General features: G+C 39.8%; 1 protein-coding gene across 3 annotated transcripts in view; it reads left to right on the plus strand.

Moving 5' to 3' along the window:
• The first annotated feature begins 286 nt into the window (after positions 1 to 286).
• pde8a (phosphodiesterase 8A) overlaps positions 287 to 25,512 on the plus strand; it is a 68,265-nt gene continuing 43,039 nt past the window's right edge. For 2 of the 3 annotated variants that reach the window (XM_061740422.1, XM_061740431.1), the window contains exon 1: positions 288 to 1,925. In XM_061740422.1, the coding sequence (XP_061596406.1) occupies positions 1,773 to 1,925 (153 nt within the window). In that variant the 5' untranslated portion in view covers positions 288 to 1,772. Of the gene's footprint in view, positions 1,926 to 25,512 lie in introns of all 3 variants that reach the window. The other variant, XM_061740439.1, reaches the window with a different exon arrangement.

Consider the following 25,512-nt stretch of genomic DNA (forward strand, 5'->3'; position numbering starts at 1 on the left):
TCTCTGCAAAATGACACTTCTAAAGCCTGATTTATGGTTCCGCGTTAAATCAACGGCGTAGTGTACGCGGCGACGCGCAACGTACGTTGTGCGTCACTGCGTACCCTACGCCGTCGATTTAACGCGGAACCCTAAACCACCCTTAAAACCTTGCGAAACTCAACAACGCCCTTTTCCCGCAGTTTGCACGCATGCAAGCAGGGACAGCAGCAGCAGAGACAAGAGTACCTGCAGCCAGCTCGGAGCTGCTCGCTGCTCGGCCGCTTCCTGCTTTCAAAGTTCCCACGGAACGCGGAGGAGCGCCCAGCGCCGCGCAGCCGCGCTCCCATTAGTGCGCGCAGCTCATTTGCATTCACGTCAGTAAAGGCTGTAGGTCAATCCTTGCGGGTGCTTTTATTGGATGTGCCGCTGTCAAGCAGTGCTGAAGAATTGGAAGGGCAAACGCCACAGAGAAGGCAGAGAAAAGACAAACATTAAATCAGCATTATGTAGCTCGATTCTGCCTTATTATATATATCTCCGCTCAGCTTGAAATCATCCTGCCTTCCCCCGCTTTCAGATCTGAAACTTGGAGACGCGGAACGGTCCTTTTTTTTTTCTTTCTTTTTTTTTGGGGGATTTTTTTTTTTCCTTTCCTCTCAGTGTGTCCTTTCTGAAACGCGTGCATTCTCCAGAGGTGGTACCTCCACACATATCCACACTGACAGCTTCTGCATCCCCGTTTTTTTTTTTTTTTTTGCCTCCAAAATGAGAGAAAATCGCGGAGTCTGATGACACTGTAAGCAAACGCACCCGGTGGTTTCGGAGCTCTTATATCAGGCGGATCATCCTCAGCCCGGGCAGCGGATGTCTGAATGGAGACTGCAAGCCATCCACTAAGATTTCCCCGCTTCCTAAATTGGTGAATTCGGGCCGGTTTGTCGGAGTGTTGCGCCGGGCTCCATGGCGTTATGTGTTCTGAAGGGTGTTTGACATGGGAGCGACTGGCCACAATAACACTCCGCAGTGTGAATATTCCAGCCTGTTGATGATGAACCGCTCACAACTGGAGGGAAGTGTCGTGAGAATCGCTTTCTGGTCTTGATCTCAAGTGGACAACCAGATTGTTAAAGAAAGAAACATTTTTTTTTTTTTTTTTTAAATAAATCATATATTTTTTTTTTCTTTTTCTTTTCCTTTTTTTTGATGGCTCCGACGTGGAGGAGGACGACTACTACACTTGAAACCTCGGACGCCAAAAAAATGGATAAAAACTAATGCATGAAACTGACCGGGGGGGGAACTGCATGGTGTGTTTTTTTAGGCCTACTTGGTAACAGTGAAGTTAAGGGGAAAAAATAAGAAAATGGTGATGTGGTACGAAGAAGGCGAGAAGAGGAGCCGGAGTGAGGGATAAAAAACCGTCCATGGGGATCTGAGCAGCTGAAGAATAACGGAACCCAGAGTTTTCGAGGACAGGACAGCTGCTTTGATTAAAGATCTCCAATTAACTTCATGTGAAAAACAGAGGGAGGAAATCAGCTTCCTGGTCGTGGGGTGGGGGTTAGATACATATATTATTCATGCCTTGTGTTAGAGCAACTGGAGAACCGGCTTTGCTGTGGCCTAGATGATACATAGATGTATGTATTTATATATATATATATTTTCACAAAAATAAACCTTAGGAGGAAGAGTGGACCTTCAAAATACACAGAGAGGGCGAATGACACTCTTGTAGCCTCAAAGTAAAGCACTTGCGCAAAAAGAAAAAGGCTGAAGTTGGTTGAAGCATGGGCTGTGCTTCAAGTATTCATATCTCTGATAGGGTGGTCCACCACAGTGAAAAAGGGTCTGAGGATTCCCACTCACCCCAGCAGACTAACACCACTCAGCATCAAGGAAATCCTGCCGCTGGACTACCCCTAAAACCCCCTAGCTGCAAGGTGAGGGAACCTACTTTCATTACATTTACATACACACGTGTGTGTGTGTGTGTGTGTGTGTGTGTGTGTGTGTGTGTGTGTGTGTGTGTGTGTGTGTGTGTGTGTGTGTGTGTGTGTGTGTGTGTGTGTGTGTCTGAGTGAGAATGTTCTCATTTGCCTGTTGCACTTGAGCTGTTCGGCCTCTATTTTATCAAGTACAGTGCATTTTCTGTCTTAAAGAAAATGCTCATCTGTCTAAAGATGAGAAAGATTTAGATATAAGCAAAAGAAATGAAAACTATATTGAGTTTGACAGTGTGACATACTTAGGACATTCTCTACATTTACAATCAGTAGGTTCTATAGCCTTTTTGGAGACATTTGCTTTCATTTAAAGAAGTATAACATTACTGTGACATGACACATTTGCTGTTTTTTTTAAGTTGGAGGAACCAGGCCATCATATACACTGGAAGTCCTGGGGGTCAGCAGCACTTCTGGTTAACTTTAGGTTTAGCTTTCTGTGTAGTTTCAAGTAATGCAAGAATTTGTTGCAGTTTTCAATGCCTGTAAATCTTCCCTATGTGCGTAATCGTCCTGCGGGAACAATGCTGACTTTATAGAACAGAAATCTAAGTTATAAAGCACTGACATCTGTTGTCAGACTTGGGTCTTTTTCAGCTGACGCACTTTTGGCCTCTACTTAACCTTCCCACCAGTTGTGCTTTTGAGAGGCTTATCCTTTCTCGTGGGATCTTATCATTGCCTAACTTTGTGTTTCATTCATGAAAGTGGACAATTAATTAACATTTAAATGCCACAAGTACATAGAAGAAGCTGTATGGAAAGTAGGGATTTATGACGGATACGCTAAATATATGTGTAAAATCTCATTAATGGGCTTCATTGTTGCAAAAAAAAATGAAAAGACCAATAAGTCTCCTTTGTGTATTGGCTGATAAATATTTACATTAAATAAACTTAGAAGGTGTTACGTCAGTACATAACAGCGATTGAAATGTAGATGTGTGTTTAGAAGGGAGAGTCCTTGCAGGAAAACTAAAAAGTGAAGATCCTGGTTTTTCACGTGAGCTTGAAAAGAATTATTCCATTGATGGGAAACTTGGTAATTAATCAGTACCTGGCTTGGAGCGGTCATTCTGTCTAAATAAAGAACAATGATGTCTCCAGTGGAGTAACATTAACAAATAAAGTCAAAGATGGCTTGTGCTGTGATGTTTGGACAAATGCAATTGAAGGCATCTGCAAGAACAAAGCCCCCGCTTAAAAAAAGAAACAAACAAAAAAAAAGTGTGATCTTGTGAATTTCGTCACGCATGAGCGTACATGTGCATTTTTGAGGATGTGTGTGTTTTGTCTGGAAGAGACTCCAGGCTATTCGAGGGCCTCTGTCAAGCTGAATTTTGTGGCCAAATGTCACCGCAGGATGCAGTGAGAAGTCAGTGTGACAGATGCCCCCATGTCAGGATGCCCACTGTGCCTTTGATTGAATTAGCTCCCTGATTGAGTTAGACTAATGGTATACAAATCTTCTCCTGATGGAAATGGTTAATTCCTGTTCTGCTAGGTGTCATCTTTAACATCCTCCGAGCTTTTCCCCATGCGTGTCCAGATTACATTTTTCCGTAATGTACACAAAACTGCATTATAGTCTCTCTCATTAGAGATCACGTGCAGATTAGGTTCCTGTGAAGCATACAAGGCTCTGTCATACAAAGCAATGTTCCTCGTTTGATTTCCTCTCCCAAAAAGTGATCAATAGTGACCATTGATTGTTTTGCAATTGTGTTCTTCTTTCACCGAGATTTAATAAGACCTCTTTTCAACACAATGTCGCTGAAAAGCCCTAATTTCTCACAATATATCAGACTCAAAGAGAGGGTAGTGCTTTATTTTAGAAAGAAGATGTCCACAATGTTTCCATTCTAGAAAAATATAATATGTGGTTGGAAATTAACTGTGCAAATTTGTGGTTCCCGCAGATTTATTTTGATATTTATTGCCTTATGCAACTATAAAGTTTCTTTGGTTTTGGGCTATTGAACAGATGAAGCAGGCTAGACGTCACACTGGGCTTTGGGGATTATGAAAGTTCTGAACAAACTGTGTGGAAAGAGCTAATTGGCAGATTAATCAGCAATGCATTCGCAATTCAATTGGAAGTATTTGAAACTGTCATCTTAAATAACTGTATGTGATATTTTTTAGTTTCTATGTGTTTACTTGGGACTGAATCATTGCAATTCTGACAGAAAAAAATACACACATTCACCCTTTAAGATATGGGGAGAGCAGGCAGTTTCTGTATGAACGTTAGAAACATACATACATACATACATACATACATACATACATACATACATACATACATACATACATACATACATACATATGTATGTGTTTATATTATATTTTTTGAGAGAAAGAGGCAGGAAGAGAACATGTGTTGGCGCTTGCAATGTGAGAAACATTCAATAGAAGTTTGGGAGTGTGATGCGAGGTTTTGTCAAGGGTATGTTACCATCTGGGCTGCTCCAGTGATGATAAGGCTCAAGTACAAGGTCCTGTGATAGTGCCCCCCCCTCCACCCTTGTGTGTGTGTGTGTGTGTGTGTGTGTGTGTGTGTGTGTGTGTGTGTGTGTGTGTGTGTGTGTGTGTGTGTGTGTGTGTGTGTGTGTGTGTGTGTGTGTGTGTGTGTGTGTGTGTGTCTGCACGCTTGTGTGCATGTCAGGCCAAACAGACAAAGACCTCAGCCAAACACAACACCATTTATCTGGCCTTGAATTTTCCAGTCTGATTGCCCCCACTCAAGGAAATCAAGTAGCTCTCCTGCCTCCACAGCAAATGTAGAATAAGCCTTATTGTTACCTCTTATTATAAATGGAAAAGGGCAATAAAAGGTGCTAAGCTTACAAGTATCTAGGGAGCAATGCCATCCTGCTTCCTGCCTGATTCCATCCCATGAAGTACTTTTTTGATGTTTCCACATTTTCTTGAGTTTCAGACTTCACATCAAATTACTTAATTGTATTTTGCAAAGCAAAAGCAGTTGTTTTTAGATTGTTGTTTTTAATTTTTTTAAAGTTGATTAAACATTTAAAATTGAAATATTCCCAGGGTTACTTGGATTAGTAACTTGTTGTGACTTGGATTGGTCAGTCTTTTTATTTTATTTAATTTTATTTTAACTTTTCCTCAGTTAGTGCACAGCAGGATGAAGTTTCATATGCATGCCCATCCTCCACATATTGCCATTTATATGTGTACCTTTTGTGCCAACAATAACATCGTGAGACCATTTTGTCCACAAACTTTGAAAAAAGCAAAAATCACCTGTTTATTTATGCAACATTTATTAGCTACAAGGTGAAATCTGCTTCGATGCTTAACAGACGACATTTGTCCTCTGGATGTTACCTCTGCTGTGTCTGACCTGCATCATGAACTATGTGTTGGTTCAATGCAAACCGTTGTCAATAAACTCGACAGGGACACCAAAGTGGAATCCCAAAGTGCTCCCATTCTGGTGATTTAAGTCACACCAGAGGCATTTCAAGTGCATCCTACTCAACATATCTGGGCCTACTGCTCGGCATCACAATCCACGCTCTTGCACCAAACCTTTTTCTATCTTTTTTTAAATTAATCAATTTAGGTGTGATCTGGACAGACAGAATAAAACACTATCGCATTTAACTATACGAGTTCTCTCGGGAATGAGCCATACATTATCCCTGTCTTCTTGAAGTGTTAGTGCTGCAGTCTGACCCTGAGTTCCTGAGCACTCTGGGTTGCTCTGTGCTTTTTCTCTCTCAGTCCTTGTGCAGTCATGTCTACCCTCCCAGCTCCTGTTGCAGAAAAACATGCTTGCCAAATAATGATTCCACCACCACCATGTTTAACCGGAAATGATATCAATGAGGTAATGCTCAATAGCTGGTTCCCTCTGCCAACATTTTCAAATTCCCTCACTGTTTGGTTTCTTTGAGGCATCATACAGAGCTGCTCGGTTAGGATTAGGAACGATCTTGGTTAGGTTTAGTGAAATATTGTGGTTTGGTTAAAAGGCAACGCTTCTTACTTTGAACCATTATTATTGGATACTGACAAGTGATGTCTTGAAAACTGGCACCAAAGACTGCTTTTTGTGTTGGGTAAATTCAGGGGCTCTGGCAAAACAGCAGTATATGGAAGGGATTTCAATGACACTGCTGAAAGGGAGCTGGTGTTAACTGTGGCCCAGTGGATCAATCCTCATTTCATTAGATCAGAGGATTTTTATTCTCATGGACTGAGAGTCTTTCGGGTGCATCTTTAGATGAAGGCCAGAAGGTTGAGATATACTTTTAATGGAGGAACAGTTTCTGCATGATCCCTCAACCATAAAGACCTGATTGTTCTGTCATTTGTAAGGTTCTCTTCCACGAAGGAACTACGGATCCCATTATTAATAACCATTTGTCGGTTATCTGAGTGGCAAAAGGTTGCTGGATTCCTTTGGACTCTTTAAATACTGCAGAATTGGTTTGTATCATCTTCAAGATCTTGCCACAGGTAGAAAAAACGGAAAAAGATTTGAGTGTGTATCACAATCAAAACCGGGCTTTGTGGTGGTGCGATTTATATTGACTGGTTGGTTTTGGAGTCTAGTCAAGCTGTCGAAGCATTTATGAACAGTGACAGGAGTAGGATGTGCCAGAGCTCATTTTCTGTGATTAAAAAAAAACTAACTTTTTTTTCATATGTACATTGAGACTATTCAGTTCTTTTCTTTTAAATAAATTACTAAAATTCTGGTCTGTTTTGGCTTTGTCATTGTGAAGAATTAATTTGTGATAAAACAAAATAAAGTGAATTAATTTTAAGATCAAAGAGAAGAAACAGTACAGTTTGGAAAAGTTGAAAGGGTTGGAGAATGGAGAAATCTCAATCCACACTGGATTATTTTAAGAGGTGGAATCACTCAGCTGCACCTCCAGAATTCCCCCATTTAACCCAACCCTCCCAAAGCCAGGGGTGACAGGGCATATGAGGTTGGTTTTCTCTCACCTGGAACACCCTCAGCTAGTTCTAACTTAATATCTCTATACGTCACATGTTTCATCTCACTTTTGAAGAGTGTTTAGTAAGATATGATACTTCTCTGACCTGAGCAGCCTGCATGCATTTGTCAGGTTTTCTCTCCCACTGTGTCTGCGGCCGTGCGCTCTCTCTGACCAGTAGTGTGTGTGTGTGTGTGTGTGTGTGTGTGTGTGTGTGTGTGTGTGTGTGTGTGTGTGTGTGTGTGTGTGTGTGTGTGTGTGTGTGTGTGTGTGTGTGTGTGTGTGTGTGTGTGTGTGTGTGTGTGTGTGTGTGTGTGTGTGTGTGTGTGTGTGTGTGTGTGTGTGTGTGTTTAGTCTAACTTGAGAATCATTGGGTAATTCATTCCAGAGAAGGGCAAAGGCTTAGCATGGTGATGAATTAATCCACTGTGCTTTTTCTGCTGGCTGGGAGGACGGAGACTGATATTGGCTCTTTTTCTTTCTTCCCCCCTTTCATTTGGCTATCAGACTTTTTCTGCCCTCTTCTCTCTCTCTTTTTTTTTAATTATTGTTGCACATTATTACTTTTGGTCTAAGATCATGCTCTTGGAATACCCACGGTTCATAGTTTAATGTCGACCTACTGTAACGGGCAGCTGTTTTTACTGTCACAACTAAATGGATAATTTAATACATGATAAGAACAGTCCTCCTCTGTGCACCCGGAGAAATTCCAATGTTCTCTTGACTTCTATGGTGGTGTTGTTGTCTTTGTCTTACAGCTGCTATATGGACCACATGAAAAACTGTGCTTTTCTACATCTGTCAGAGATGTCCAGGGTGTACTTTAGGCACAGTGGTCTTTTATAGCTCAGTGCATGGCACTAACTCGTGGCACCATGCCATAGCAAGGAGCAGGAGTCCCTTTGGGGCAATATCTTGGTACTATTGTGGCATGGTTTAAATGAGAAAAAAAAAATATATATTTAAAAAATGTTAATTGGTTAACTTCAAAGGTGCTGGAGCATGTGGTGTTTTATATTTAGAGAGAGACAAACTGGCATTTGCCCTACTGTTTCCAGTTTCTATGTTAAGATAAATATAGATACTGTCTGCAGCTTCCTATCTAGGATACATACACAAGGCTCCTATCTTTGTATTGCACTAGGCAAGAACATCCATCCATCCATCCATCCATCCATCCATCCGTCCGTCCGTCCGTCCGTCCGTCCGTCCGTCCGTCCATCCATCCATCCATCCATCCATCCATCCATCCATCCATCCATCCATCCATCCATCCATCCATCCATCCATCCATCCATCCATCCATCCATCCATCCATCCATCCATCCATCCATCCATCCATCCCTAGAGAACTTGAACAGATATCATTAGACTTCCCTCTCCTCTTCCAACCTGGGGAAAACCAAGGCGTTCCCAGGCCAACCAAGAGATACAATCTTCCCAGCGAGTTCTTGGATCTGCCCTGAGGCCTTCTTCCAATAGGATGTCCTAAACCCCCTCATCTGGAAGGTGTCCAGCAGGCAGCCCGGCCAGATGTCCAAACCACTTTATTTGGCTTTTTTCAGTATGGAGGAGCAGTGACTGACTACTCTGAGCCGCTTTTGGATGGCTGAGGTCCTCACCTTTAGCTCCAACAGTTAGCCCAGCCACTCTTTGAAGGAAAGAGAACATGTTAATTTTCCCACATGATGATTTTCTCTTTTCAGACTTGTTGTTTTCACTTATAAAATAATGGAAAGACTGGGACAACTTAAATTCAGATACGTATGAAAAACTTTGCTAAGTGCTGAAATACAGCTCCTAAAAATGGTTTTGTTTTGTTTTAAGCAAGTGTCCCTGCAGTATATAGTACATGTATTTCCATCCTAATCTCGAGTGTAAGCAGGGGCAGTATTGGGGCAGAAGGGGGTAATTTTTTTCTGCCTAGTCATTTATCTCTACCGGCGCATGAGCAGAAGGAGCCGATAGGAAACAAGATGGGGCCCAAGCAACAACCGAACTCCACTGATTGATGTGAAGTCGGTTGTACAGCTTATCTCTCTTGTTTTTGTATGAGTCATTACAGTATCAACACATTTCATTTCTAAGAACCGGTCTCTTCAGTTGTCTGACTGTAGGAATCATGCCTGTATGTCATGATAAATCCCTTTTGTGATCCTGAGTTTACAGCAGCTCTCTTCAGCTCAGTCTTTCACTGTGGGGTATCAACTGGTTGCATGCACTTACAAAACAGAACCTCCCATTGTTTTTTTTAAATAGTCTTAGCTAATAAGGCCACATCCAAAGCTACTTCTGTTCCCCCTCCAGGTTAAGAATTTAGTATCATAAGGTCAGCATGTGATAGTTTTATGAGATTATTGAAAGGGTATTCTTCCAAAACAAGGCACTTCAAGTGTTTACTTTGTAGCGGCGCTCTCTGTTCATGTTCAGGAGCCCACAGGAATGTAGATGTGAGCAGACTCAGGTCCACTGGTGGCCTTTAAAGCTCATCCTTGGACACTCCAGTCCCCAATATCTGAACATCTCTTGGGGATATGATGTCATGCCGTTTGATGAGTATTTCAAATGTAGCTCTCTGCTCCATGGCCATGGAGTGTTAAGGGAGATGATCTTTCATAGCAAGAAGTCCTGTATTAAATTGTGTGGGTGTGTGTTTTGCTACTTTGTCCTCCCTCTAATTCCTTTGCTTATTAATTTGCCATGAAAATATCCGTAAGGTCACTAATCAATTATTTGTGCACAGGTAACGGATAAAACATACCACATGGAACAAATTAAATAATGAATGAATCGAAATCAAAAACAAAATATCTGAAGTTAGTTGGCTTGTCCAGCCTTTTCTATACAGAATTTGTCTCGTGCAGGGCAGACATAGGAGGTTCTGATTCTCATTTTTGTGTATTTTTGCATTGGCTGGTATTTCAACCCAGTTACTGGAAATCAACTATTCATATGAACTTAATATTTTATCAACACACTAGCTCTGGCAACGTGTGGAAACGTATGCCTTAAGGGCCATGAAGTACATATCCATTATGAGGAGTGGTGAAATACAAGGGCTTCGTCCCTGAGATCCTTAATAGAAATAAGCAGGTGTAGATGATGGATGGATGATGGAATTGGAGGTGTGAGAGTAAGGATATATAATATAATCATTTAGTTCCTCACTTGTAAGTCGCCTTGGATGAAAGGGTCTGCTAAATTATACTGATATAATGGTTTGAACATGCAAACTTTCTTGGTTTACAGGCATGACCACCTCCAGGCAAAGCCATAGTTGTTTAGTCCTCTACTTTCCAGTCTTTATGGAGAGCTTAACAAAATAACTTCCTGTTCTTTGTTTAACTTTTCTTGACTAAATATAGAATAAGGGTTTACTAAAATCCTACTGTTTTTGCTTTTGCCCCACCCTTTTAATTATTTGTCTCCCTTCTCTAAAAACGTCTTTGTTCCCTTGATGGCTTCTCAACTGTTTTCCTCTATATGTCATGTCTTTTTTTTTCTTTCCCACATGTGAATACACCCACATACTCTCACTTCATGTCACAATTCCACACTCATGAGAGGTTTTGAAAAGTCCACCATGCACTGAGCACATTACTATTGTTCTTTCAGAAGGAGCGTTCGTATGAGAGTCATCTATCTTACACTGTGTCAAGGTTTCAGTCTCAACAGACATGTCTTTAATCTCTTCTGGAATAGAGCCTTATGTGGCGATTATGCTCTGCTGTAACCACGCACAACACCCCACGTTAAGAATCTTAACAGCCGTGTTATCGACATCTGGTTGTTGGAGTACTCTGGACAGTTTCATGCACCGTAACACCTCTGTCCTTATAGCCAGAATACAGCAGAGTATGTTGATGGGCATTCTCTGCAGCAGGTTTTGCAATGCCTTACAACATTTGTCTTGCATTATAAACATTATGCACATGACTGCTGTCTGACTCAAAAAACGTGACAGTTATACTTTAAAAGGTTTTGACTTCGTTTTAGACCTTCTTTGTCTGAAGAACAAAAGAGACCAGTGAACAAGCTTGCAGCTTATTGGCTGCAGCAGTGACGCAACACTCTCATTCACCTGTTGAACACCGCATTAACCCAGCAGAGCTTGTCTCACTCTTCGTTTGTTAGACAGAGCTGTGACAAAGACATTCACTGGACAGTCTGCTCTCTTTCCTTGTAAAGATTTTCCTGTACCATTGTAGAAGATACAGTTTATCCTTTACCATTTTCATTGGGCATATTGCTAATTTTGTGTGTGTGTGTGTGTGTGTGTGTGTGTGTGTGTGTGTGTGTGTGTGTGTATTTGCACAGTAACATTCTCGTCAGTTGTAGGGGAGCAAAAACCAGTTCCTCTTCCTTGTCACTTTGCTGAGTTATTGAGCATCTTTCTAATGTTTGACTTTTGACCATGATATCCAAATTATTTATTTATTTTTCTGATAACTTGCAGAACTTTAAATGAGCCAGTCAAACCTTCCTTAGATGTCTAAAAATATACTTGCCTTTAGGAGCCAACGAAACACGGCCCTTGATATTTCCGAGCTGCCTACTGGGCCTCCTGGGATCCAAAAGTAAAAAGTATTCTGCCAAGTCAATTTTAGTCAATCAGGGTTAAAGATTTTTATGTGGTACTTTGATATCATCCACTCTCGTATTGTGTAGATCTGATCTTGTCTGTTAATGAAATTGTCTTTTTGCAATTTTTTCCTGTGACAGTTTAGAATAGCTTTCACAATTGAGCCTTAATGTGATCAAATTGATTCAGATTGTTGCTTTTCTAGCCTGTTAGCTGGGAATCCTCTGAAGACATGCACCAATCTTAAAAGCATTTATTTAAACTATATCTAGACTGCCTTTTGGAAACCGTAAGAGATCTATGAATGTTTCAGTGGAAACTATGAGACTACGTCCCCCATTAAGAATTTTGACATGCATAAGGGAAACAATGAAAGATGGCAGAGCACTCTGATAAGTTATAATAGAGGTGAACAATAGCAGAAACATTCCTGCATGTCTGTGAAAATCACCTGTTGCGTCAGCCTGATTACATTCCTTTACAGGTTTGAATTGTATCCAGTAAAACCAGTAAAGCTTCTTGTATCCATCTGAAATATTGTACTACCTATAAAATATTACTCAAAGTAAATAGTTCACACATATCCACATGCAAACATACAAACACAAAAGCTAACTCAAAATGTAGAAGTGGACAGAATGTCTAACTTGGAATAAATGGGTCATAGAGTCACCCTTAGCAGCAGTAACTTTAAGTAATTGTTTTCTGCATGACGTTATCAGGCTCTCATGAGAATTGTGGTGCACTCTCCTTCACAGCGTTGCAAGCATGCATTTATGCAAAGACTTCTTAAGGTGCCACCACATCATTTCAGTCAAGTTGAGGACTTGGCTTTGACTGTGCCATTGAAGCCTGATGATTCTTTTAATTTCAATTCCACAAGCGTGCTTTGAATAATGTTGGAGGAACCAATTTCACTCAAGATTTAGGTGACAGACAAATGCCGTCATGTTTGACTCGGGTGTACAAATGGATTTCATTGTTGAGTCAACATCTGCAAGGTGTTGAGGTCCTGCAGCTGCAAAACAAGCTTTGATCACCATTTTTCTACTGCCATGCTTAACAGTTGGCATGAGGTGTTACTGCCAATATCCTTTGTTTGGTTTTCTCCAAATTTGGCATTGTGCATTATGACAAAATACATAAACTTTAGTCGTTCCAAAGGTCATTGTTACAAAAGTGTTTATATGCAACTTTGCAAACCCAAAGCAGGCAAGATGATCTTGGCTGATTTTTGGTCTTAATTCTCCCTCTGGGACTGTCACTCCACTGATTATCTTATCCTGTGTAATGGGTCTTTGTATGTGGAGAACCCTGATGACAAATGCTCACATGCTCTGTGGATTGTTGTGTGGAATGTAACAATACACAGTCTTCAAGTTAGATGGAGTGAGAATTACCTGTGATTTAAGGTTAATTTAATCAAGCAGTGTCAAAGTAAATAGTATTTATTTATCCAAAAGAGCCCTGAGATGCACTAAAAATAGAAAAAACATGTGACATCCATGACACAGTACCTGATCACATGATCTTTAACACTTGGTGTAAATCCTTGTCTTTTAATTTTTCATGTGAAAATATTAGATTAAAACAGACACCGCCGCTGTTGCTTCTTCTTGCCCATCTACATGTTGTTTACACTGAAGTTGTTTGATTTCGTGTCATTTCCTTTGCTTACATCCAGGACTCTTGTGGTTTTTATGAACTCAAACTTTTAGTCTTTTGTGTGCTGATTGAATTTTATTGCTGCAATCCACAATATGAACAAAACTATTAATATTTTGCCTTTCTTTTAAAATTTTGTATGGGGTCTTGTATTTTGGAGAGCCATTAAGATTTTAAACATTTTCAGGGTGGCCAGCCATAAGCTGTGCAGTGTTCTTTTTAGAGAGAAGAGAGTTTCTCCTAGCAACGCTCCCAAACAAACTGTACTCGTGCAGTGTTTTCTAATTGCACTGTCCTGTACTTTCACATATGACATGCGGCTTGGACAGTCTGACATGTAGCTGTTGGACTTGTTTTCCTTTTCTTTTTTCAATTTCCTTGCATATTGGATGGCTTGACCTTGAGGGGAACTTGTTGTGGCATCTACTTCTGGGAAGATTGGCAACTGTCTTGAATGTTTTTCCATTTGTGAATAATTTTCTAGGCATTGAAATTGTTGCTGCCAATCATAACATCGTTTGATTAGCGGTACCTGACTGCTGCTTTACCTCTTAATTCCTATGGAAGCGGTAGGTGGTCTTTTTGTGAAGTATTGCATAATTTTCAGCCATGGTTGCTCTTTCATACCTTGAAAAAGTCTTTGTGGATTCATACTTGGGTGTAACATGCAAAACATTTGCGTCTTGTCTTTCTTATCTTTACATTGATTTTCATAGCATATGTAACTATTCCCATATATTTTGATCTATTACACTTTCCAGAACCTCTGTAACATGTCATTGTTGACTGAAAAAACTGCACTATACTGTAAGTAATGGGCGAGCAAACCTCAGACTTTATCTTCTTGTGTGGCTGTTGTGTCTGTGTTTATATCAAGTATAGTTTGTGTGCCAAGCTGCAGCTCATGTCACTCACTAATCTCTCATGCAACAGTGACATCAGTGCTCCTGTTTTAGCAGGTGAAGAGGGAGGGGTCTTGTGTGTGTGTGTGTGTGTTTGAGTGTGTGTGTCAGAAAGGGAGGTTTTGATTATCTACTGCGCACTCAGTCATCCGAAGACCTCAAAAGAACCATTTATAATGCTTTCAAAAACATATAAAGTGTTGTGGAGAGGTGGAGTCATGCAGAGTTGAAGACAGAGTACGGGTGGGGAGGCCACACTGGACACATTGCTAACTGTAATCCTGTCTTTTGGCAACAGGAGAGGTGAGATCATTTAGATTTTACAGTTGGGTATTTCATTGGCAACATTATTACTGTAGGTGAATGAACTCTTACTAATGTGCCCTGGTGTTTGTGCTGTGCTTTCCTTTTTTTAATCCATTTGGCCGGACTAGGAGGAGGAGGAGGAGGTGGAGGAGGAGGAGTTATCGACAATGGAAAGGTTCCCAGTAAGACTGCTGTAGTGCGCTTGGACCAGGCAGTGAGGCAGTGTTCAACTTAGATTTTCTAAACACTTTCAGCTCGTTCTTTTCTTTGGCCTTTGACCTTACCTGTACAAAACCTGCTCCCACCAGATCATTAACTGCACATAGCTCAAAGTGAAAAGTAACTCACTGGCAGGAGGTTTTTTTTTATTTTTAATTTTATTTTTCTACACCATGTAAAATGGAGGCATTAAAAAGGAGGAGAAGGTGTGAATAAAACAGAAAGTGAAGCAGGCCTCCAGGGAGGGTGTGGCAAAGAAAAAAGGGAGGTCTTAGTAAGGGGTTGCCCCAGAGCCCTGGATAGCTTAGGATTGTCTCGGTCTTATGGGGATTTCAGTGTAATCTGGATAAGGACAGAAATACCTTGAAGGTGAACGCTGGAGAGAGTTCTTGGCGGCCTTGATCTATCTTCTCTGTTTAATCAATTTACAATGACTGGTAGTGGAGTAAACGCCGTCTATGGGTTTCCTTTAAAATCATCACTCCCATGAATTTTTCAAAATAAACTCAGTTTGATCCTAATGAAGGGAAATGCATGTGAAAACATATCTGTACGTATGGAGGGAGCTGTGTGAGGTTGAAATGAATGAATACTGCATAGAGACCTTGCTTTGTTTACTGGAGGTATGACGTTACAAAGACAAAGTCATTTTGGGGAGCTGGAAATATCATGATTTAATCAAATTCATCACTGTAAGATTTCATTATTTTAGAACTTTGAAAAGTCCTATTACTTTGGGTTTTGACCTTTTTTTTCCCACCTTGCAACTTTATGACGGAGCAGCAAAGCTGCATTTCCTGTGTACCTTACACACCTGGTGATTGCATTTTTATTTTATTTTATTTTACCTTTATTTTACCAGGAGGTCCCTTGAGATAAAATCTCTTTTTCGATGGAGACCTGGCCAAAAGGCACACCAGTACAGTGTGCAAAAAAACGTATGTATGAATGTAATATGATAATAAAAGACCGGATTGAGAGGACAGCTTGGACACGCTCTGTCTGCAGTTTCCATCAGGATTGTCCACAAATACTGGCCAGTCATTGAGAAATGAACCAGTTAGAGGAGTGATGTGGAGAAAACTCTGGCTTTACAAACTCATGTTTGGTGGACTTTCGAACATTCTCAAGGTAATAATATGCATTAATGTTGAAGTGCTTTCTAAGGGAAAACGAACAGATTTGCCTCTAGGGTTTTTTTTTTTTTAATTATTTGTTGAGATCCTGGAAGCTGGAGGGCCGAGCTAAGGGCTAATAAATGCTCAAACTCCTGTTGCAAATCCGTCATGTTTTCAGCACATCAACAGGTTACCTACACTTCAACACTTTGATAGTTTCTTGTCAAAGACCCCAGCACATCAAACTTTCCATATACGCCTGAGCTAGAATGACATCTGTAACGTGAAAGTGGACAGCATGGCTGCGTCCGAAATTGCATACTTCCACCCTAATGAGTATGCAAAATGAGTATGCAAGATTTTTTAGTGCGTCCGAAACATTAGAACGTACTCAATAGTTTGCTCTATCCATACTCATTCCGGAGAAATTATTAGTATGGATTGATGGACACTAGCTGAGCAGAAACTTCCCACAATGCAATGCAGCGGTGTTTGGTTGCTAAGTGATACGTATATGTCATAAGTATAATATTAAGTATAATAATAATATTATATAATATTAATATTATAATATCCGTATATAATAATATTATATAATGTCATCTTGTTTCGGCCAGAATAAACGGGAAATAGCGGAGCGGTGCACTGTTACTGATGCTGTGACACGTCACTTCCTCCCAACGGCAGGAAGTGACATGTGCGCTCTTAATAGTACGTCCGAATTAATGCACACTATTAATATTTAATCAAAAGTGTGCCGAACTTAAGTATACTTTTTAGTATATACTGTTTAGTATGGCATTTCGGACGCACCGCATGACAAACCATAACAGCAAAGCTTACACCTGAGCATTTCTGTTTAGTAAATATTGAACTCATTACCTACTGTTGTGTAACATTACGGATTATGCCATCCTTCAGTCCCCCACCACCTCCATATATAGAACACCTAAAAAGCAAATGCAATCTACATTTGTATGTGTTTAGATAGCACCATATTCCACAAATTTAAATTACAACAACCCCCAATTAAATCAGTTTTACTCGTAAACCCAAGTACTTTGCCTTCAGTTGTTTTCTGATTTTAGAAGCTCTGGCCTGATGCTTGTGCTCGACATCCCCTGTCACATAATAGCTTTTCTCTGCGTTGCAGTAGTTTCAGTAAAGTGACTGTTAGGCAGCGTTTATGAGCTCCTCACATAATCAGAGAATCTGGGTTATCTTGGATCTTTTGTTGCCAGTCACTGTTGCTTGAAGAAACAGCAGCAATTCTGCTGCCAGCTAGTGATTTGGAGGTCTAAACTTGAATATGTCTCAGAGACAAACTTTGCATGAACAGACACACATATGTGCTCAAATAATCACAGACCTTTTCTTGGCTTCTGTATAGGCTTTGCATGACTCTGACCTTGACACATAAACCAACCATAACGCAGCATAAACATCACCATTACCTGCATAGTTTGTGTTTGCAAACCACTGAGTGAGGTGAATCGCTTTTAACCTCCTAAGACCTGGTGTACACATATCTGGACATCACACAGTTTGTTGTTTGTGTCATTATATTTACTTTAATAATGGGGGCCAAAATGAACAAGCAGAAAAAATTGCACCGTTTTTTAGCAACCATTTTAACTGGTTGCTGGAAAACTTTTAATCCACCTGGTCTGGCCCCCCAGCCACTTGGGACTTGGCAGCAAACTCCCTGTGCTATACACACACCGGTAGCTGACCTGGAGCTTACCGAGTTAACACAGTTTATAGGTTATTTTCACATACATTGAGCCATACCTTAATGTGACTACATTTTATGCGATGTGTGATCGCCTCTAAGACAGATATTTCATTATAGAAAGAAAAGTCTGCGACACGCTTTGGTCAAAATATCAGAGATATGGTTCAAAACTCCATTTTTGATCATGTGTTTTCACTTCTTTTCATAGCAGACAGTTTAAGGGGGATGGATAAAAACACTCAACTTGACTCCATCCCTTTCCTCCCCAGGATGTGCATGTTTTGAAATTCCTGAAAGAGTTTTGTGCTACCCACTTCCCAAGGTAGAGAAAAATGCTGCATCATGTGAAGTTAGGTGGAGATAAAGATGGGGAAGTTGGGTGGAGATAGAGATAGCAGAGCTGGATAAATCTGCTCTGATCTTGGTCTGTGATGCCACAGTACGCTGCAAATCTTCCCTAAACGGCTCACCGAACGGCATGATTTTAAACTCGGGCTGCCCAAAACTTAGTTACAGAGTTGTATTATGTATGTCAGAGTTTTTGATATGTCAACCATGAAATATACACTCACATAAAAATACAACCACATAAAAAAGTCATTTTTGTCGTGTCCGCTCTAAAGTAAGCATCAAAAGAACTAAATTTGTTTTGTTTAAAAAAAATAACTAATTAAATCTTTTCAGAGAAATTTAGCATTATTAGATGAGCTCAGGAAATCTGTACATAGCAGAACAACACAGAGCTTGAATGACGCAAAGCTTAACACGGTGGACCTCAGGCGTCTCCAGTGCACAAGTGAGCTCTACTTCCTGCTCTATAATCGGCAGGGCACCACCTCTCAGCTGACCTTTGTCGTCAAGAGTGCATTGTTTTGAACATTTTTATCTGAAGGATAGTTATTGTAAATGTAGATGGAAATTATACGTAAGGCCAATGTACTTTGGTGAGTACTCCGCTCTCTGGCATGTGTGGACAGCACTGCTTCAAATAAGCAACTTGAAAGGGAGTAGAAGGGAAATCTAGGAAAAAATTAACACAGTCACAGGAGATGCATGAAAATTTGATAGGATTTAAATATCTTCTGTCATTTGAAATAAAACAGTTTAACAGTTGCGGCAAACAGCCGCATATATATCTATTGTCCGTGTTCCTCGTATGGTCCAGGGGTAGACAATCCTGGTCCTTCAATCCCAGATTCCTGCATAATTTAAATGTTCCCCTGATTCAGCACACCCTGATACAAATGACTGTGTGATTAACAGATTTGTGCAGACCTTGATGTCAAGCTGATGAAGATTTATAAATTTGAATAAGGTGTATTAATGCAAGGAGACATCTGATACTGTACATGCAAGACAACAGCATTCAGGCCCCAAAATGGCCTACCCCAGCTGGTCTGTTCTCCCTTTCTGCATAGTAATACACAGATAAATTACATGCTCATGTCATGATGGACTGCATGCAGGTAAACGATGGTGCCATAATTTGCTGAGGGAATGGAGTTAACACCAGTCAGAGAGGAAAAAACTAAAAGTTTGAAAGCTTTTTTTTTTAAGCTCAGAAACTCATAGTTTGCTGTACTCGACTCTTGTCTTTTAGTGACTTCTTGCTTTCAGTAGCTGTAAACAAACTTTTAGATGTTTGCTATTACAAACTGTAAAAGATAGAATGAACTGAATTGGCATCACACAAAATCTGATGGGCTATGTAATATGTAAGGCGATGCCCATAAGCTGTGGAACACCAGTGAGAAACTGGGACAGGCCACCAAGGATGAAGTAACCTATCCATTTTCTGCAAACTCTATATTTTTAAACCACGTACGTCATTCAAGGGCGTTTGGGACTGAATTCCAGGACAAGTTCAGGCTCCTGTGAGTGGCTCGGTGTCTTCCCTGTGTGTGTGTGTGTGTGTGTGTGTGTGTGTGTGTGTGTGTGTGTGTGTGTGTGTGTGTGTGTGTGTGTGTGTGTGTGTGTGTGTGTGTGTGTGTGTGTGTGTGTGTGTGTGTGTGTGTGTGTGTGTGTGTGTGTGTGTGTGTGTGTGTGTGTGTGTGTGTGTGTGTGTGTGTGTGTGTGTGTGTGTGTGTGTGTGTGCGCGAGCGCGCATTCCAGTATGCTTGAGTTTCCGCACTGAGAGAGGCAGGAGAGATGTCACTTCAGACAGAATAAAGGTCAGGGCGGACTCTGAAACCTCTGCTTAAAAACAATGAATTTGTATGTGCGCATGTGTGAGATATTACAAATTGCTGTAGTTTGTACAGTGTGTGTCAGAAGTAGTTCACAGTACTTCAGGCTGGACACAGCAACCAGTAGTTCAAAAGAAAGTGCTTATCTAATATATAGACAGATTTGTTGGTACCGTTCAATCAAAGAAAAGAAAACCCACAATGGACGCTGAAACAACTTCAAAGAGACAAAAGTAATAATAATTTGACAAGAACTGAAAAAAATCAAACATTGCTTTCGAATTGTGGTTCAACCGAATCATTTAAGAAAAACTATAACAACTTTAACAATTTGGCTGATAAACTCAACTTAATATTTTTTTGCACAACCTCTTGAGACAATCACTACAATCAAGCAATTTTTGTAACTCTCAATGAGACTTGTAGATTGTTATTTTGAATGCAAAATGAATTTATTTTTGCATCTGTGAACATGTAACTCATGTGACTTTGAAGTTTGTTAATATGCATTTCAACAAATTCTAGTCTTACTTTTTTATGATTTTCTTTCAAACAGTGACAGATGGTGTGATCTCACACTGATGTATCTTGACCTTGAAGTTGACCTTGAATTTCTTTTGAAATTGTTCTGGGTTCTTTGGTTACTGTTTATATCATACATCTCTTCAATTTGTCATCAAATTTTCCCTTGCGTCCACGCCCAGGGATGTTGGCTACAGTCTTGTGGGACCTAAACTTCATGCAGTTGCAAATTTTATAAGTCTATCATTTTCTTTCTCATCTCCTTTGACATCTCTTGTCTTTCCTTTCTCTGGTCCATGTTCAACATGGTGAACACCATGATACCAAACAGTGACAGCTTTTCACCCTTTAAACCTTCACTTATTTGTTTTTAACCAGCCACTTTATAACCTGTAATACCATCTTTCCTGAGCTCTGTAGCATTTCTTTTTATTAATATCCTAAACTTTTCATGTCTTAATAGTCCTTTACATGTGATTGACTACACTTCCATAGTGGCCCATCTAATTCTATGACCCAAACAGGAAGCGCAGTTGTAGAAACAAACTAGAACAAACTTTGAATTTGGGCTTCGTGGATGGGAGGCAGCCTGCAGAAAAGAGAGTCATGTGACCAGATACCATTCAGCATGTGTCAGTTGTTCAACAACAGAAAACCGTTATAAATGTGAGACTACGCAGCACTGAAGCAGGATATGTAATTAAGGCCAGATACAAACTCATCAGAATCAATGTAATCACAGTGTTATTGGTGACAACTGCCGCTTTCCTTCATTGTTGCTGATACATTTATAGGGCATAACTCACATGAATACTGATACATCCGCTCTCACTCATGTCGCATCGCCACGTATCAGATTTATACTTGACCACATCCTGACATGACACAATTCAGGTCTGAATATCATAGTTGATGATCCGATTTCTGTTTCCAAATTGCTCTGAAAAAAAAGATCATCATATCAACAGGAAAAGCCAATATATATGTCGCTTCAGCCAAGTAACTAAGTAGCCTCTATGAGAAAGGATCAATTAAAATGTCAATTTTTCCTTCAGAAATGAACATACTGTACTTATAGCCTGTTAACAACAACAACCCCTCCAAAAGGTTGTTAATATATATATATATATATATATATATATATATATATATATATATATATATATATATATATATATATATATATATATATATATGAACTATTAAACAATTCATATCTTTATTCAGTGATATAATCTTTTTCTTAGATGTATTACTTATTTGTGGCACTTCTGTCACTCCATATTGAGGCCTGTGGCTTAGTTTGATATTGATTCAGAATTCTGCTCATTTGCTGAATATATATTTACAAATCTTAGAACAAAAGTACCTGCAATGCAGATATGATAAACCTACACTACTTAAGTAATTATGATACCTGAAAGTGCTGTTGCATGCTAGCAATTGAATCAACTGCACATCATCTAGGATATGAAAGTCATGATGGAGTGAAACTGTGATGATGAGGACCGCTGTATTTTTGTTTAGTTTTTTTTTTAACCTGTCAGTGGGCCATTCAGGGTATCGTGTATTTCAAGTTTCTCACAGCGGCCAATATAATGGCGCTGTATACTGCAAATTATATGCTTCAGGTTTGGTGGATAAATCATGCAAACTTGCTGCAGATGGGCCTCAGTGTAACGGGAAAATAGCAAAAAGTACGCACAATTGTAGTTTAAACTTCAGGGCTGGATAAAAATGTTCAGAATTTTAAAATCATTATACTATTATATAAAAAAGGCATTTTGTTCTCTATTGAAATTTCTGAATAAAAGACTGTATATGTCTAGTTTTACAAGGAAAAGGATCACATTTCTTTAAAGAGAGGTTTTTCATAGGACGTTGTAGTGTTTGTTCTACATGACTGGTCTTTCCTCTGTAGTATGTTCTCTCAGACAGGGAGAGAGATAAAGATAGTAATACAGAGAAAGCAGGGATGTTCTGGGACACACCAATCCACAGTGGCCTAGTTTCTCTCAACTATGTCAATGACTCAACTAGAGTCTTCTGCCTCGCTGACTTTGAGCCTCGTCACCGCTGGTACGAAATGTGGACAGTGACAACATGGTTGCAGTTATTTTTCTTAACAGAAACTGCAATAGCAATTACTTGTTTGAGGAAGATAGGATTTTTGTTCAGTCAGAATACTGATTTCACAGCTGCTGCTTTTTGTACAGTATATAGTAATAGAAAAGGATGCCCAGATAGTAAACTGGAGGTAGCAGGGTGTTTATAGCCGAGCACCACCATGTACAGTGGCGTGTAGTAGTTTTGGAAGCTGTGGTCAGAATTTCTATTAATAGCTTCACAAGTAAAATGTGACCTGATTTCCAAACGTCACAGATGACAGATTTCATTAATATTTAGGCAACATTTCTTGTTATTTCCATATTTAAATGTGCCTGAAGCATAATTTTAGTCGGTGTTTACCATTATCTCCCCTCTTTTCCAGCTTTCACAGCTTGTAAACATGTTTTTTTTTCACAGCTTGAAGTCTTTTATTTTCTATTGGAAATTTTCAGTAATGATTTCTAAACCAATCAACAGATTTTCAGTGTGGTGTCCTCGACTGCCAAGATATCATAAAGATGGTCTGTTGTGGATTTGAGTGTTTAGCATTATTACCCTTTTGGTGAAGCCATTATTTCAATATTGTCAGATTTACTTTATTTATTCATTTATTCTTTGACAACCTGTAGTATTCTTGTAAGGTTTATTGATATTATTTGAATCAGTCCCTCTTTGTTTCATTGTCAGTGGTAGTAACACAAGCTGAAAACATGCTCCCACGCCCACTCATATCATATCACTCATTTCTTTCAAACTATTTACTCATTAAGACTTAAAACTTGTCTCCATATTGTATCAGTGATCTTCAGATGATACAAAGTTTTGACTTTGAATTTTGTGACATTTAAAAGCTTTCCTCTTATTGATCCATGAAGTTCATATTTATGCAGGTGGAGCAACTCAGTAGAACAGTTAAACCGGTTTGATTTGTCTTGCAGTGAGTTAGTGTGTATCTCATCCCATTAGAGGTGTCAACATTAATCTATATACATGGGAATATAATATAACTTAAGGACGCTACATTTAAAAAAAAGAACAATTTAGTTTGATTTGAAACAGTTAAATACAGTTGACCTTTGTTTAACTTTATATACATTTTATAAATATATCTTATAAAAATATTTTTTGGTTGTAAAAGAAAACCAACAACTCTACATATATTAAAAAACCAGTGAATAACAACTGGGTCTTATTTTTTGTAGGACAGTGAAACATGTATGTAATAGTTCTTGTAGATAAACTCCTGTGGAACAAACTCCCAGAATACATCAGGGCTCCTGAAACTCTCATTTGCTTTGCGTCAAAGTTGAAAACCATTTTATTTACTGCAGCATTTCAGTAATCTACCATAATGCACCACAACCATTATTTCTTGCTTCTCATTTGTTTAATTGTTTTTAATTTATGTCTGTTTGTCTTTCATTTCTGCTTTTAAACTCTTTAAAATCTTTTTATGTGAAGCACTTTGAATTGACCTGTACATGAAATGTACTGTACAAATAAACTTACCCTGCCGATTAGCTTTATAGATCAGACCCACATCTAGAAAACAATCCATATGGGGCTCCCGATTCGAGGGGTGGAACCAACAGTTGTTTATTAAACTGCCTTTACATATAGTTGGTTAGCACTATGAGCAATCGAAGCAATGAACAAGATGACATATTCAGAGCAACAGTCACGGACACGGACAGTCATGGTCATGTGTTAAGTCCGCCGAGAGCCCCTGTCCACAAGGATGGACTTATTTGACTGGTTCTCCAGGACTTTTGGACATATTTGATGAGCTTCAGTGGATGATAGCTATGAGTAACTGCACAGCGAATTTAAACTTCCTAGCGGCACTTGTTTCTGGGCTAATAATATATGTATATCTCATCAACATCATCAAAGGCAATGGTTGGTGTAACTATTTAACTTGTCCTGTCGGCTAGCTTGTGGCTAACTTAGCTGCACTTGAACATTAAGCCTAGACCCAAAGATCTACATCGATCTTGCTATTCTGATCCCATCCAGGATGTAAAGAAAGGTACACTTCCTTGACTGACCACTAGGGGCTCAGAAATAAACATTTACAGCATGATTTCAAAAAAGATTTAGGGGGGGGGGGGGGTCGCGGCAGTCGGATTTCACAACTATGGCAAATGTTCATGGGGTGCATTTTTATGTACCTCCATCAGGTAAAAATTATTTAGAGCCACAATTTAAGTGCATAATCAAAGCTGCAAGCAGCGATGAACGGGTGTCTTTTTTGCGTCTATCGTTGCCACGGTAACGCTTTTGACTGAGAAAAGTAATGTGCATCGTCGCAGGATCAAGACGCACATTTTGATGTATAACACACCTGGGTGCACGTTACGGTTCGGGCGAAGAAACGGCCGAAGAAATGGCATAATTACACGATTAATTCAAAATGACTGACTTCCTGTTCGGTTTCGGCCATGGCAGAGACTTTTCTTTAAGTTGCGACATGATACAAGTGTGTACCGATTTTCGTGCATGTACGTCAAACCGTATTGTGGGGCTTGAGGCACAAAGTTTTCTAGGGGGCCCTGTTGAGCAATTAGGCCACGCCCATTAATGCAAACCCTTAAATATCAAATTTTTCGCCAGGCCTGCCTTGCGTGCAAAAATGTGGTGACTTTTGGGGCATGTTTAGGGGGGCAAAAAGGCCCTCATTTCGTCAGAAAAAAAAAAAAAAAAAGGACGAGAACAATTCCTACCGATACAATAGGGTCAGTGCTCGGGCCCTAATTACAGGTCTTTTGATTGAGGTGTCACATGGTTAGCCTTTACTTTACCTATTTGGCACATTCAGTGCGCTTGACTTCTGAGCTATGAATAAAGACCTAAGAGAATAATCCTTCATATTTTAAAGTTAATACAAACCCCAGTTGGTTCTGGGTTGGTCTAGAAGGGTTTGGGAATAAAGCTCAGCAAAGCAGTCTCCGGCTATCTTGGCACTTGGTTGAAGGCTTGGTCACCTGTAACTCATCACCTTTTACTTCTTGCAGCAGCTGGAGTAACCAGCTCCTTCAGTCAAGTGATCTTGGCTTGAAACCACTTCAGGAACTATCCAGGTTGACTCACCAGACAACAAGCCAACTCAATTGCCTAAGTCCATACCATTGCTTGGTAACTTAGGCCGCTATTACTGCAGGTCACTGATGTGCTCTGGTAGTCTTCGTTTCGGATCTG

Source organism: Cololabis saira, chromosome 2 (genome assembly GCF_033807715.1).
Source record: "Cololabis saira isolate AMF1-May2022 chromosome 2, fColSai1.1, whole genome shotgun sequence".
NCBI lineage: Eukaryota > Metazoa > Chordata > Actinopteri > Beloniformes > Belonidae > Cololabis > Cololabis saira.